Below are 12,357 nucleotides of genomic sequence, written 5' to 3' on the forward strand. Positions count from 1 at the left end.
CTGAGGTCCAACAGAACCAGCACTGTGGTTCTCCCATAGTCTGTATTTATATGGATATCATTGAACACTTTTACAAGGGCCGTCTCCGTGCTGTGGTGAGCACGAAAACCAGACTGGAAGGAGTCAAAGCGATTTATTATTGTTAGGAAGTTATTTAATTGTTTAAAAACTCGCTCTTGGAAGATAGTAGCTCAACTAAAGGGATTCCACTCAAGTTTTATCAAAAAGGAAAGTTTTAAGGTTAGTCTTAAAGGTACACAGGGTGTCTGCTGCCATCATTCAAACTGGAAGTTGGTTTCACAATAAAGAAGCCAGATAGCTGAAACCTCTGCCTTTCATTCTATTTATATAGACTCTAGAAACCAGAAGTAAACCTGTAGTCTGAGAGCAAAGTGCTCTATTGGAAAAATATGGACCTATGAGGTTTTAAGATAAAATTAGGCAATGATGTGATTTTAATTTTATATTTAAATTAAAAGGGACACCATTAAAGAGTTGCTAAAACTGGAGAAACATAAAGTCTTGATATTTTTTAACTTAAGGCATTTTGTTGAAGATTTACAAGCAGGATGCATCCATTGAAGAGGCTCTTCAGAACAACCATAACCACAAATGTCTCTTACTATTGCTGAACACTTGCAATAGTGATTTTTTTTAAATGCAGGTTCAGTAACTTCAGTAGCTGACTTGTTGGATAGATTTTTGGAGACTAACATTTTTAGGATTCATTTGAATAGAACTGACATTAATGTAGCTGCAAAGGCATCAGTGTAGTCTAATAAACTCTAGGAAACACCAACTTGTGTTCACGCAGTAGTGTTTATTGTGTTTATATGTATTTTGTTGTGTGGCACGGTGCTTTATCTACCTCTGTGTGTGTGTCTGTGCAGGGTCTTCATTCCAAATTATATATCAAAGGTCAAGGTTCAGCTGGTAAACTGCAGCACAAAGAACAAAAGTAGTGACACGTGTCCCGTGGTGCTGAAGATGAGAGCGAGGGCGCCACCGGTGCATAATTCAAGTGCCCTCGACTGCAGGGAGTGGAACCCGTGTGAATTAGTCACTCTCGTACCTGCCTGGGAGCAATGGTACTACATCCTGGTGGAGAGGTATCTGAGTAACTCAGACGTCTACTTTCGCATCGGGGTGCAAGTCACAGGTGAGCGCAGTTATTAGGAATAAAGATTAGCCTCTATTTTCATATTTTACATCTGCATATTCTTTCCTATCCTGTTCTGAATTATTTCAGTTGAATCCAAATCAATAAATTAAACTAATTTTAAAGAAGATAGGAAACAATTCTGTTCTCATATAATTAAGTCTTTATTTAATACACAAGTAGGTTTTTTTAAGAGTTAAAATTTCTAATTTTTACGGTCATTTGCATGTTAACTTCTATTCATTTTGTAGAACTGTGAACAGCCATATATTTCTACTGAATTTGTTTGGTGTGGAGCTGGAAAAGCTAATGTATTTTCTTCTTGTTATACTAAACTATATCTGAAATAAAAAAAAAAAAAAACATTAGTTAACTCTGAGTTCACATTATAGCATTTCCTTTCACACTGACTGCGCAGAATCCCAGGTTTTCAAAAATTTTATTTTGCAAAAAGATTTTATTATACTGGTGATTTTGTAGTTTTTTAAACATGCTCTTTATGCTGCAAGAAACTGAGTATTTTTTGATAAGACCATTTAACTAATTTTACCAATTAAACCAAATCATTGAAGGCTGGTTTGTGAAACTTCTTTTTTCTCACAATATCTTTTTTTTAAACTGAGATGGTATTTATTGCCTTAACATGTGACCTGTTTGTTTGTATCAATTTTTAAAAATAATATCTGCTGCTTTAAATATTTAATATAAGACAGATGCTTGGGTGGTCTCTAAACTCTGCAGAGCTCACAAATTAGACCCAACAACGGCTCAAAGCTGCTCTTTGCAGGGTATCATAAGACCACATCTCCAAGATTTAGGGCAAAACAAAACATGCAATTACATGTTCAAACATGGTGTGATGAAAAGTTTTTGTAATTTATTTAAAAAAAAAATTATGCACAAGTACCAGCAAAAGTTAGGGCCGTGTCTTGCTATAAATACACTTGTGAATATCTCAAGACTAATTAGGCAAGTTACCAACAGGTCAGTTACAAGATATACAAACTTCCCAGAAAGTTTGTGAAAAGTTAAAGTGTTGAGGGGCTCATCACTTTATGAAAGTCTGTGAGAGCAAAAGCATGAGCACCCTATTCTCCCCCTCAAATGGTTCTCTCCGCTTTAATATTTTAATGCTGGTTTCCCATTCTGGATGTGCTGCCGTGGCAATCAGAAAAATGTTGATGAAGCCTGTAATAACATACATTTTTTTGTGTTGTAATACTTTGCCTTGATTTTGCTTTAAATTCGACAAAGTGCTTTTGAAACTTAACCATAATCAAACACTTGAAAAGTGTGAAAAGTCAGTGAAATTAAGTAAAAAAAAAAAAGAGTTGCCAAAGAAACTAAAAAAGAAGTCTAAAAGCAGCAATTTCAAGGCAGAACTTCTGTCTTATCCTTAGAAGTGTTGTTTTTTTTCTCTAGAAATCAGAATTACAAATTTTGGTTATAATCAAACCTATAGAAGGATGTTTGTTAGTTGGAGCTTACTGCCACAGAAGGTTAACTTGCAAAATGTAGCTGTCGAGCAGTTCTCTGTGGCTCAGAAAGTGATGGTTATTAGGTTCTCCATGTGTTGAAAATCGATGCAATGGACTCTTGACCAAGCATCAGCATGATGATGAGTGGGGAATAAGTGAAGATGCATTTGCACGCTTGACATGGACAACTTCTAGATACACAAAGGCACAAATAATGATAAACAGTGTAAACAGGGTTTGGAGCAACATATGTTACTGTCAAGGGAATGCCTTGCTTAATTTTGCAAGACAACTCCAAAGCATATTCTGGATGTTTTACAACTGCTCAGCTCTGTAGGAACAGAATAAATGTTCCATCTGACTTCAGTCCAAACGTGTGGTAGACTGAAATATTTGGCTCAATATCAAATGAAAAATATGACAAAGTGGGCTTAGAAAGAAAATACAGCCAACATTTTGTATATGGCAAGAACAAAAGAATATTTTGTTTCTGATATTAAAGCAGTCAGTCTTCACAGTTGTCAAACACTTCCAATGTTGTAAAAAGCAAAGGTGATGCAAGAGAGTGGTAAAAATGATCCCCTCTCAACTTTGTTGAAATCTGTTGCTAGTTTCAGATTTAAATTGAGCTAATGCTTCTTCAAAAAACAGAAAATCTCATTTACAGCATCAGGTATGTTTTTTTTGTACTCTTTATATTTATTGGTAAGTTTAAAATTGGCCACTTTTTTGATTCAGTTTAATTCAGTTTATTTAAATAATACCAATTCACAACAAAAGTCACCTCAGGGCACTATACAAAAAAACAAATAAATAAACTAACCAAAAAACAGGTTTAAATCATGAATCCAATTACAGGCTATTCATTTATGTTACAATACAATACATTTACATACAGTCCATTATAAAATGCCTATTAGTAAAAGTTTTCTATCTTTAAGAAAGCCAGCAGGTTGTGTGGATCTGCATTTTGTCACAATGACCCCCTTTTTAACAGGAAGAAACCTCCAGCAGAACCAGGCTCAGGATGGACAGATATCTGCCTCGACCGGCTGGAGTTTGAGAGGACAGGAAAGAGATGTAGACAAACATGGAAAGATTGGACCAGATGTAGATTTTATGGGAAGAAAATCAAGGAAAACAGAGTTAATATTGCAGTAATTACATGTACAAACATGGAGTGTAGAGAGACTAAAGACAGCAGCAGAATGATGAAATGTGGTCAGTCTAAGCCTATAGCAGCATAATAAAGGGATAGCTCAGAAAACCCAACCTTAACTATAGGATTTATTAAAAAGGAAAGTCTTAAGACTGGTTTTAAAGGTAGACAAGGTGACATCTTGGTTGTTGGGAGGTTTGTGTGTTAGAAGCAAGATTTAAAATCTTACACTGCACTGAACTTTTTCAGAAACAAGGTTGCATCTTGTAGCTAAAAAATGTACAGTCTGTGTAAAAAGTACTGTGGTGTATGATTTGTACAGTTTTACAGGTCAAAATTTACTTATAAAAATGCCTTCCTAGTCTCCTTTTATGTAAGAGCAAATATCTCCATGTGAGTCTTGAAGCATGTTGACGAGGCAGATGTAGAGCAGAAATGTATTCATGGACAAATGTTTTGATGGGAAAACTGAGGACAGATACTGTTGAATCATAAAGAGGCTTGTTGAAGTGATTCAGCAGGGATTGCTAAAAGCCCAGTGCTGAGTACACGCCTGAGTACTACGAGCTGTTTTTGAGTTGAAGACAGCCAAGATATTCTTTATGCTTCCTCTTCAGTGATGGCTCACAAATCTGTGGGAAGTCCACTCCTATGTGGCAAACCTCTCCCTCTGTTCCTCGATGTACAGTGCACTTTGTCACCATGGCAACACAGACACTAATTATTCACACTCTGTCTCTTCTCCTGCCTGCCAGGCAGATCTTACTTGACCTTTTGTGGATCTGAATGGAAGAACACCTCAGGTTCAAAAGGAAGACCATCTGGAGTTCTCGCTTTCTCGCACTTTGCTTGACAATATTGGTGATGTTGTTATGAACATTCTGGACCAGCTGGAAATATGCAACCGTATTTGGAAGCAGTCCAATTTACAAGCATCTAAGTTGCTGGCTAGACTGTGTAGTAGAACTAGGTTGCAATTCATTATTTATTGTCGTTGTGTGTACAGCCTTTTCACAGCAGGTGTCTTGTCTTGAAACATTGGACAAGGAAAAGATTTCTGTGTATGAAAACAAAATGAAGACATTTCTGGAAGGAATACGTATCTTCTGCCACCTTTCATGTCATAATTTTAAACTAAGATCATCTTATGATGAGACATGGCAAAGTTATAGTCATTTTGGTCAAACCTAATTAATAAACCTAATTAATGACTCTCAGCTACCACACCAAAATTATAGCAATTTTTGTGTTGTCTAAGGTTGATTAGTTGCGATGTTTTGTGTGCCATCTTGAGTTGTGTTTCCTCCACAAGTTAATCAGTTTTTTGATGTTCATCCAGTGAATTGTCATGTGGTTCTTGTGATATATTTTGCTATATTTGGTGCCATGATGAATATCATGACCCACATGTTTACATCCTTTCCTCCCCCCAGACACTCATACAATAATTAATAACTGCCTCTTGCTGCATATTATAAATTTACACTTTTTTAAAATTACTTTTGTGCCTTACGTGCTGTATTTGATATTGTGGTATTTTTAGAAGTGCTTCAGCTGCCTGAATGCATGTCAAAATACTTCACACCCTTTCAGAGACAACAGCATGCAAATGAGGCTGAGCTGGAAAAGCCTTTGAAAAATGCTCACCCCTTTGGGAGCTGCTGGTATTTGATGAGACATTGCCAGTTGCCATCAATGACCATTTTGCAGTGAGTTGCTTTGTGCTGAAAGGGAGCATACTGTTTGCAATTACAGTGAATCTATGTCTCATTAAGAAGCAGTCTGCAGCTCCGAGTTTTGCTGTACACATTATGGAAGCCAGCTGAAGGCAATAATTTCAAACAACCAACAAGACTCAGCTGTTTAGCATGCATACCCAGAACAAGGGAAAGTTCTGTTTTCTTTTTGTTTTGACCAAGATTTTCAGTAAATCAATTCATTTATTGCACAAAACATTACAAGAGGCTTTCAAGATCTTGTGCAACGGGCTATTAAAACTCCCTGTGAATGTTTAACTGATGCAGAGATCAGTTTGATTCATTTCCCTCTTGATCTGATTTTGTCTTTCTTGAACAGATTGCTCCAAGCCTAATTTGTCAAAGGACCGAGCGCAGCTCAGCTCCTCCATGAACATGCCGCAGTCCTTTGGAACGGCGATGGGCTTCTCCCTGTCCGAGACGCTGCTAATGGCGTCCCTGCCCGGCCTGTCTCAGAACGCCAGTCACCTCCACACCTCAGAGGACAGCATCATTTACCTCGCCCCCACCGCTGACACGAACAAATGCTGGCCCATCCGCCCAACGCTGCGCAATGAGCTCGACACTTTCTCTGTGCACTTCTACGTCTTCTTTGGTCCAAATATTTCCGTCCCACCAGACAGGGCTGCAGTGTTCGCCATTAACCTGATGCCTGTTTTAGACAGCGGAGGAGTCCTCAACATGGAGCTTAAACTAAACATGGTGAGTTTCATGTTCTACTTTGGTAAACCTTCAGAATCCTGAACTGCTATCTAAGATTTCACCCTGATCTTTCACACGCTGAATTCTTTTTTGGGATCAGATTGAAGTGGAGTAAAAATGCTGCAGTCGGTGAAAGAAAATTCCTCATCTAGCACAGGCGAATTATTAGTCAGAAAAAGTGTGCTCCGCAGATAGCTTGCTAAATATGGATGCACGTATGGTTGTAGAGTTTGCTGTGGGAACTGAACAAGTTCACTACGAAACAGGCGCCAGTGTTTGGATTTGTGGCATATGTCTCTAACTGAGAGCAAACAAAATGCAAAAATCCTCCAAGCAGGACTTAATACGTCTCAGCTGATCTATCTGTCAGGAAGAGATGGCATTAGGAATGTACCTACAGGGACCTAGAAGATCTGCAGGATAATACAGACTTTTTCATTAGCACAAATCAAGCCCACCAGGGCTGAAATAAATACAGGATGAGGCATAAAACAGACACCTTTTAGGTTCAAAAGAATGTCCTGACATTTCAGGAAATATCTCATTTTTTACAGTTCTCCCAAGAATTAAACTAATGTTAAAATCATCTCCGTGCATTCAGAAAATGTTTTGTTCAAGGACAATTTTAGCCTGAGGATCTATTCAACAACTCCACCTTAAAGGGACAGTCTGGTCATTTCAAAGTGATGTTCTGTCAAATAGTTATCAATAATTAGTACCTTATCAGCCGTGACATCAGTCAGAGGTGGATTTGGTCATTTTGGAGCCTCGGGCAAAACCCAGACACGAGGCCTTCCTCTGCTCTACCTTGTCATTATTCAACCCTTTATTATCTGAGATCTAGTTGTAGCTTATTATTGTTTATTTCTGTTTGTAAGTCTTACTTTCCAAGTTATTTACAATTTCAGTTACTCCCAAAATCTTTCTAAAGGTTTATTGCTCTTGAAACCAATCCCATTCAGCCAATTTTTAATGCCGTCTAAAGAGAGGTGAAATAATTTTCCAATTATTTAGCACATCCTCAGTTAGCTAAGTATCCTTTTTTATGTCCTAAAAGGCATCAGCGGTCTATGCTCCACACATGCATGTAGGAAGACGTTGTTCATTCGAGAGAACAGTGACAAACTAAACTTATGGCGTCATACGAATGTGTTATTAGCTAATGTAGCATTATTTTACACCGATATGAGGTTTTTGAGAAAGAGTTGCTGTATAAGCCTGAAAAAAGATTTTCAAAAATGAGCCCTTGTTTGGCCAGCCATTAGCCTTACCTGGAGAAAGACTTTTGCCTCTTTTCTCATATGCCGTGCTCTACTACTGATGTCACAGCTGATAAAGTACTACTGATAGAACATCACTTCAAAAATGACCGGACTATCCCTTTAAGATTTAATAGACAAAATAATCAACTGATTTATTAAATAAATCTATAGAGAGACTGGCATTCTTTAATAAAAATTATCTCTGTTAAGGCCTTGCGTATTGTACATGACAGGTTTGAAGTTGTTAAAATGCTGCTGCTCTTCTCTGCCCTCACAGTGTGTGATAGGCAAGGCTAAACACATCCTTCATCTCCACTGAACACAAAGAGATGAAATTGATAATCGATCCTCCCATCCAACCCCTGCTATGAAAGCAAATGGGCCTATTTCCCCAAATGTCAGAGAAACACACAAACAGTGGACCAATAAGATGGTGAAATAATTGACTGTAATTAATTTGCGAGTTTATTCAGTGACTGGTTGGTTGACTTTGTCACCTGGTGGGAGATCAGTGCCACTGTGGGTGTTTGTTATTCTCATGGTAATGTGTGTGTTTTATCCTGTCCTGTGAAAAGAATCTGAGTCTTATCTGTTAGCTTTGCACCATCAGTCTGGCTGTGTCTAACCCTGACCTCTTTTATTTCCAGGACTTAGCATTGAGTTATTTGGCTGATTTTGCCTCTGCTGAAGTCACAAGGACAGCATGTTGTGATGAAACCTGTTTGGGATGATTGGAAGATGTTTTTTTTTCGAAGAGGTATCACGGTATATTACTTTATGGACATATTTCTGCCCCCTCGGCGATCATCTGTCACTTGCTTGTAAAAGAATTCAGTCAGCCACTGCCAGTTCGGGGACTCTGGCAGATTCGCAAAGCTTTAGGAGACAATAGCTGGGGCTCTGTGTCTGAATTACATCATTCTCTGAGCCGGAGTGTGAAAGGAATGCATATGGCTCCTATTTCCTCTAACACCTCAGGTGAGGTTGTATTGATTTGATCGTTTCAGAGCCATCTTTCAAAGTTCTCTTTAGGTAGGGCTTGATTTAAAAGGAGAAAGTAAAAGTAGGGAAATGAGCGCCAGTGTTTTGTACTTCATCACTGTTTTATGTGGCTGCATTTGTGTTGCATTTTTGGGGTCACAGAGATTACAGGTTAAATAAATTAGCCAATAAAAAAGGATGATGAAAAGGTCTACTTTTAGTGTCTGAAATTTGATTCATGTGTATTATTATTGCCTACCACCAATGTCAAACACATAAATGGCTATAACTTAGTCAAGTTTGACTAATGAGCTAAAACTTGGTGTGGTAGTAGCAGAGACTGATTCCCAACACATACTCTGAGTACTACATGATCTCACAGGATCTGTGGTAAGTATTCATTGAATGCACATCTACCACTGATTAACTTTTGGAGTCATGCCAATTTTAGAATTTAAGACCACAGCTAATCAACCTTACCAAACCCAAGAATTACAACAACTTTACAAATATTGTGCTACTACTTGGTGTGGTAGTAGCTGAGAGTCATTCACAACACACACCCTGATCACTAACACATCTTGTAAAATGTTGCAATTCAGCATGAAATTGCTCATATTGTCATCTACAAAGATTGACCAAAACAGCTATAACTCCATTTCTTCTCATCATCAGATGATTTTAATTTAAAACTGTAATAAAAGTTGACAGGTGATAATGCATTCCTTCAAGCAATGCTAAGCCTTTAATTTCCATCTGTTTCAGCCTCGTCTTACCCTTTTCACAGTCTACACACAATTCTTTCCAATAACAATATGAAACCAATGTGTCAGAGTTGTAAATTTTAAAACAAACATATCTTCATTACGTAAGTACATCGATTAAAGTAGCTGTGGAAGCAATGATAACCTTATTATATGATAATCTTCTTGGTTGAAATGTTCAACTAAACATTCAACCATGTTGGTTCGGCTGTATCAGTGGACGGATATTTTGAATTTTCCTCAGAGATGCTTTTGTCAGTTCAAGTTTAGGCTCTGGGTAAGTCACTTCCAGGACTTTAAAAGACCTATTTTTAAAGAATGAAAAAATACCCAAAAACTTGTCATTGTGTCACAGCGTCACAGGTTCCTGTCTTGTTGAAACGATCAGCCTGAGCTTTTTAGCAGTCAATTTCTTTCCGCATTTGGCTTTCAATTAGACTACCAGTGTTTTCCACGGAAAAAAAAAATAAGGTAAAAATAAAAATGAAGAATGATGCTGTCATTATAATGTCTGGGTTGATTTTATTGAGTTGAACCTCTCTGCCTAATATCATCCACACACACAGTTGGGAATTGATAGTTTTGCCTTTATTTTGCCAAGTTTTCTGACAAGCTTCCTCATGGTAAAATAAAGTATAATTTATCTCACCTTTATTATGCGAACATTGAATTTTACCCAGAGGGCTGTCACATACCTCAGAATGAGTAATGGCTTCTGTCTGGGTTTTCTACCATAAAGGTGTGACTGAAGGATTGCAGCGCTCATAATTGTCCTTCTCTAGGGGTCACCCATCTCTAAGAATGAACCTTGGATCTCATATCCCAGGATACATGATGATCGTAGTTGTCTGACCTTCATCCCTTATCACACAGCGTAGGAAGTTTGTCTGCTCAGCTCATCATCTAGAAAGTCTTTGATAGTTTCAGATATATTTTTTTCTTTTTTACAACAATAGAGATTACAGTGTTTTTGGGCACAATTGATGCTTCAGAAACGTTTTCATATCTGTCCCAAAATCCAGTTACACAGATCTTTGAAGACTTCTCTTTAAGAAAGACATTGGCTTTAAGTGTCACACACACTGTTAGCTGGGAGAATGCATAATCTCAAGTGAACGCAGTTATTTACCGATGACTACAGTCAAGTTGAGGATCGAGAGAGATGGAGGCTGCATCAAAACTCACTAAAAATTATGTCTGAATATTTTTCCAAACAGGATTACTCAGTGGCACGTTGAATCAAAGTCAAGCATGTGTTACTGTTGCTAAGCAATATTTATACCATCAAAGTGTGTAATGTGTTCTTAAATCATATTCATATAATGTGCAGGTCAAACGACACTGAGACGGTTTGTTAATCAAAATAGAAACTTATAATGATGTTCATTGAGTTCTGAAACCAGGAGGTTCAGCAACAAAACAGCAAGACTCCAGAAAAATCTTGAAAAGATAAGTGCACAAGATAAAATGACATTTATTTAAACCATTTCCCTCATTTTAACAAGAACCTTGTATTTTAAAAAGGACTTAAATTGTTATGATTCTTGACCACTATAGCTGCTTTTTCCAGCTAGTAGCCTTGATTATTAATTTGCTGGTAGATGGCCCTTGTGACTGAATTATGCCTCTGCCACTCACATTCACCCATCATAACTAACAAAGGCAAAATGGATCGGGCATATAAATCACAATAATAAATGTGATTAATTTAGCAATGTTCACAACATTGTCGCAAAGTGTTTTACACGCACGGGCAGTAAATAACAGTTTGTGCAAAATTAACATTAAAATTCCAAACATGAATTTATAATGGGGCCTTAAACATGAGCGAGAAATGATTGTTAATTAACAGCAAATCACATAATGGCCTGACAACAAAGATTATTCCAGCGGTGTTTAAAATGCTTTTAAAAGTGCTGGTCTCTGTTCTTGAAGCGTAAAGATGTTGAGTACTGAAGGCAGACGGAGCTGAAAAACAAATAAAGCTCCAAACGTTATCAGGTAGATTTTAATCTTGTCGTCAAACAAGTCTGCAGACCGAAGCCGCTGCAGAACTGTTTCCTGCTTTCTACAAAACTGTGTGTTCTTTAGATGATAAATTTGGGAAAGATCAAACCTATATATTACCAAATAAGCATCTTTATCTTAAGATAATCTTACTTCCTTAATTCTGAGTGTTTCCTGGAGAAGCAGGATGTTTGCAGGCAGTAAAGAAAAAGAGATCACCCGAGAAATGATCTCTGATCCAGATAACAGTGACTCTGAGAAATACTGACTCTGAAAGTTGCCCTGAGCAAAACTGTTCCTCTGAAGTGCAGGAGAGTGTGAGGATCAATGGAAGTTCTTTAGAATTAATCCATTCTTGCCATGCTTCGTTTTAATATTTTTAGACTTTTTGGCAGTTTTCATGCATCAGGATCTGCTGAATCTGGAAAGCACCTGGAATACAATGTGCTCATGTCCTAACCATGACTTGCACCTCAAATCAATTCATATCAATTAAAATGTTTAAACTCCTATTATCTTCTAGGGTAAAATACAGAGGAACAGAGTGGAGAAACATGTTGGGGTTTATTTTTAATTGGATATTACAGAAATTTAAATCCTCACTAAATGATCGAAATCTAGATTTTATCTAAGAGCACAAAGACTCACACCTCAGTCAGTGAAACCCATTTTAGTGATGCAACACGGCTTCACAAACAGTTGCTTGATTTATATTAGGAATTGCTCCAGACTAATAAAATTAAATGTCAGCCATTCCTTGAAGGAATGCATATCGCCCGCCACCTGTTGGACTTTTAGGTTTGGGACTAAGATCATCCTGAGTTGAGAAATGATGGAATGTAGCTCAACCATTTTGGTCAAACCTTGAAAATAACATTATGCACAATCTCATGCCACACTATAAGACATCACTCTTAGAGTACGTGTTGGGAATGATTCTCAGCTATTACCACATCATGTTTTAGCTCAACATTTGTGAAATGGACTGAGTTATAGTCATTTTTCTGTTCACCAATTTAGATTAGGTAAGTTGGCCAACTTGAATAGTGTTGACTCCACAATTAATCAGTCGTAGATGTACATCCAAT

The 12,357-nt window shown here is 37.5% G+C and overlaps 1 protein-coding gene across 1 annotated transcript in view; it reads left to right on the top strand.

The window, feature by feature from the left end:
• tmem8b (transmembrane protein 8B) overlaps nt 1-12,357 on the top strand; it is a 42,598-nt gene that overhangs the window by 10,474 nt on the left and 19,767 nt on the right. The window contains exons 5-6 of the mRNA XM_017412218.3: nt 891-1,159; nt 5,873-6,255. Coding sequence (XP_017267707.1) covers nt 891-1,159; nt 5,873-6,255 — 652 coding nt within the window. The remainder of the gene's footprint in view (nt 1-890; nt 1,160-5,872; nt 6,256-12,357) is intronic.

This window comes from Kryptolebias marmoratus, linkage group LG1 (assembly GCF_001649575.2).
Source record: "Kryptolebias marmoratus isolate JLee-2015 linkage group LG1, ASM164957v2, whole genome shotgun sequence".
NCBI classification, from domain to species: domain Eukaryota; kingdom Metazoa; phylum Chordata; class Actinopteri; order Cyprinodontiformes; family Rivulidae; genus Kryptolebias; species Kryptolebias marmoratus.